This window comes from Arvicola amphibius, chromosome 7, assembly GCF_903992535.2.
Source record: "Arvicola amphibius chromosome 7, mArvAmp1.2, whole genome shotgun sequence".
Classification (NCBI taxonomy): domain Eukaryota; kingdom Metazoa; phylum Chordata; class Mammalia; order Rodentia; family Cricetidae; genus Arvicola; species Arvicola amphibius.
This window is the reverse complement of record NC_052053.1, coordinates 32,489,673-32,491,873: the sequence shown is the minus strand read 5'-3', so window position 1 is coordinate 32,491,873 and position 2,201 is coordinate 32,489,673. Positions and strand designations below refer to the sequence as shown.

The 2,201-nt window shown below is 40.8% G+C and overlaps 1 protein-coding gene across 1 annotated transcript; it reads left to right on the top strand.

The window, feature by feature from the left end:
- Positions 1 to 965: 965 nt before the first annotated feature.
- On the top strand, positions 966 to 1,683 carry LOC119819424 (activated RNA polymerase II transcriptional coactivator p15). Its single transcript, XM_038337633.1, has one exon. It carries the CDS (start codon positions 1,056 to 1,058, stop codon positions 1,437 to 1,439), a length of 384 nt encoding a protein of 127 aa, XP_038193561.1. The 5' UTR covers positions 966 to 1,055; the 3' UTR covers positions 1,440 to 1,683.
- The last annotated feature ends 518 nt before the right edge of the window (positions 1,684 to 2,201 follow it).

Here is a 2,201-nt window from a genome sequence, read left to right as displayed (position 1 = left end):
AGGGAAAATAAACAAGATCTTCTGAGAAAATTGGAAGTGTGGGGGGTAAGGGGAGAAGGAAGGTGGAAGGGGAAGAGGAGGAAAGAAGGGAAAGGAGGAAGAGAACTAGAGGAAACTGGATGGTCGAGGTGGGGAAAAACAGAGATGGGGAACAAGGAAAGAGATATCTTGATTGAGAGATCCATTATGAAGCTCGCAAAAAAATCTGGCATTAGAGAAATTCCCAGGAATCCACAAGGATGACTCCAGCTAAGACCCTAAGCAATAGTGGAGAGGGTGCCGGAACTGGCCTTGAACTTGACTGATGAATATCTTAAATGTCATCATAGAACCTTCATACAACAACTGTTGGAAACAGAGGCAGAGAACCACAGTGAAGCACTGGGATGAGCTCCCAAAGTCTGGTTAAAGAGTGGGAGGAGTGAGAATATAAGGAAAGAGGTCAATATCATGATGGGGACACCCACTGAAACAGTTTACCTGAGCTAATGGGAGCTCAGCTTAGCCAGACAGGGAAGAAACCAACATAGGACCACACTAGACCCTATGAATGTGGGTGACAGTTGTATGACTGGGGCAGACTGCAAGGCCACTGCCAGTGGTACCCAGATTTATTCCTACTGCTTGTACTAGCTTTTGGGGAACTCATTCTCTTTGGATGGATACCTTGCTCAGGCTAGAAATAGTAAGGAGGACCTTGGACCTTCCAAAACCAATGTGCCTTACCCTCTCTGAGGAGTGGGTAGGTGGTGGGGTGAGGAGAAGGTGGAGGGAATGGGAGGAGGGGATGGAGTAGGAACTGGGATTGGTATGTAAAATTTAAAAAGATGGTTTGTTTTCTTTAAAAAAAAATAAAAAAGAAGGAAAAAAGATATATTACTAAAGTGAATGATGAGAGAACAAAAAAGCCATTGAAATACATGTAATTATTTCCAGCTATTTAGAGCATTTCAAAAAACCTTTGACAGTCCGGAGCGAGCGAGGGAGCGAGCTAGGGGCTGTTGGACTGCAGGAGCGGAGCGAGCCAGAGGCTGTTGGACTGCAGGAGCCGAACAATGCCTAAATCAAAGGAACTTGTTTCTTCAAGCTCTTCAGGCAGTGATTCTGACAGCGAGGTTGAAAAAAAGTTAAAGAGGAAAAAGCAAGTGGTTCCAGAAAAGCCTGTGAAGAAGCAAAAGCCTGGTGAGACTTCTAGAGCGTTGGCATCTTCCAAGCAGAGTAGCAGTAGCAGAGATGATAACATGTTTCAGATTGGGAAGATGAGATACGTCAGTGTTCGGGACTTTAAAGGAAAAATTCTAATTGATATTAGAGAATATTGGATGGATTCGGAAGGTGAAATGAAACCAGGAAGAAAAGGTATTTCTTTAAACATGGAGCAGTGGAGCCAGCTGAAGGAACAGATTTCTGATATCGACGATGCAGTGAGGAAGCTGTGAAATCTGAGCCATATCAAATGTACTGTTGTAGTTGTTGTAGTCTGTCTTTTTACATTGGCTTTTGCTTTCTAAATGTTGTTTTCCAAGCTGTTGTATATTTGGATTGCAGAACAATTTGTAAGGTGAATACTTTTTTTAAATGTGCATTATTAAAATGTTCTGAGTGAAGCTAAATGTCAACTTTATTAAAGACGATTGCTTTGTGCCCCCCTACCTAGTGTAAAATAAAGCCAGATCATTACAATCTTAAAAAAAAAAAAAAAAAAAAAAAAAAAAAAAAAAAAAAAAAAAAAAAACCTTTGAGAAGCTAGCAACATAAATCAGTGGTAGCATACTTGCTAGTATGTGTGAGGCTCTGGGTTCCATCTTCAATGATGGCAGAGATGTTGGGCTCTCAGAGAAACCACATTTCAACAATTCCAGAAGAGAACAAACCTACTCCAAATACCAATAACCCCTGATCTGCATGATGGCAAGGCTTTGCTAGATATAGGGTTCTTTAAATGCAATTATAGATCGGAAAAATTACATTTGATTCAATTAAATAATAATTATAAGAACTCTAGTTAAAGATTGTATAGTTGTAAAGGCCGCAAGTAAAAGTCCACTTCCAATGGTAATCCTGTCTCTGAAGCATTGCTTATCCATTTTAAGACAGGTGGATATGAGAAGCACAGAATGTAGAACCGAGAAAATGAGCCATACAAAGCAACCAGCTCTAAACCAGAGGCATTTCTCTGGTCCACACTCAACTCAGGTTTC

Coding starts and splice junctions, on each gene's coding strand:
- LOC119819424 (XM_038337633.1), top strand. CDS start 1,056: ATGCCTAAATCAAAGGAACTTGTTTCTTCAAGCTCTTCAGGCAGTGAT.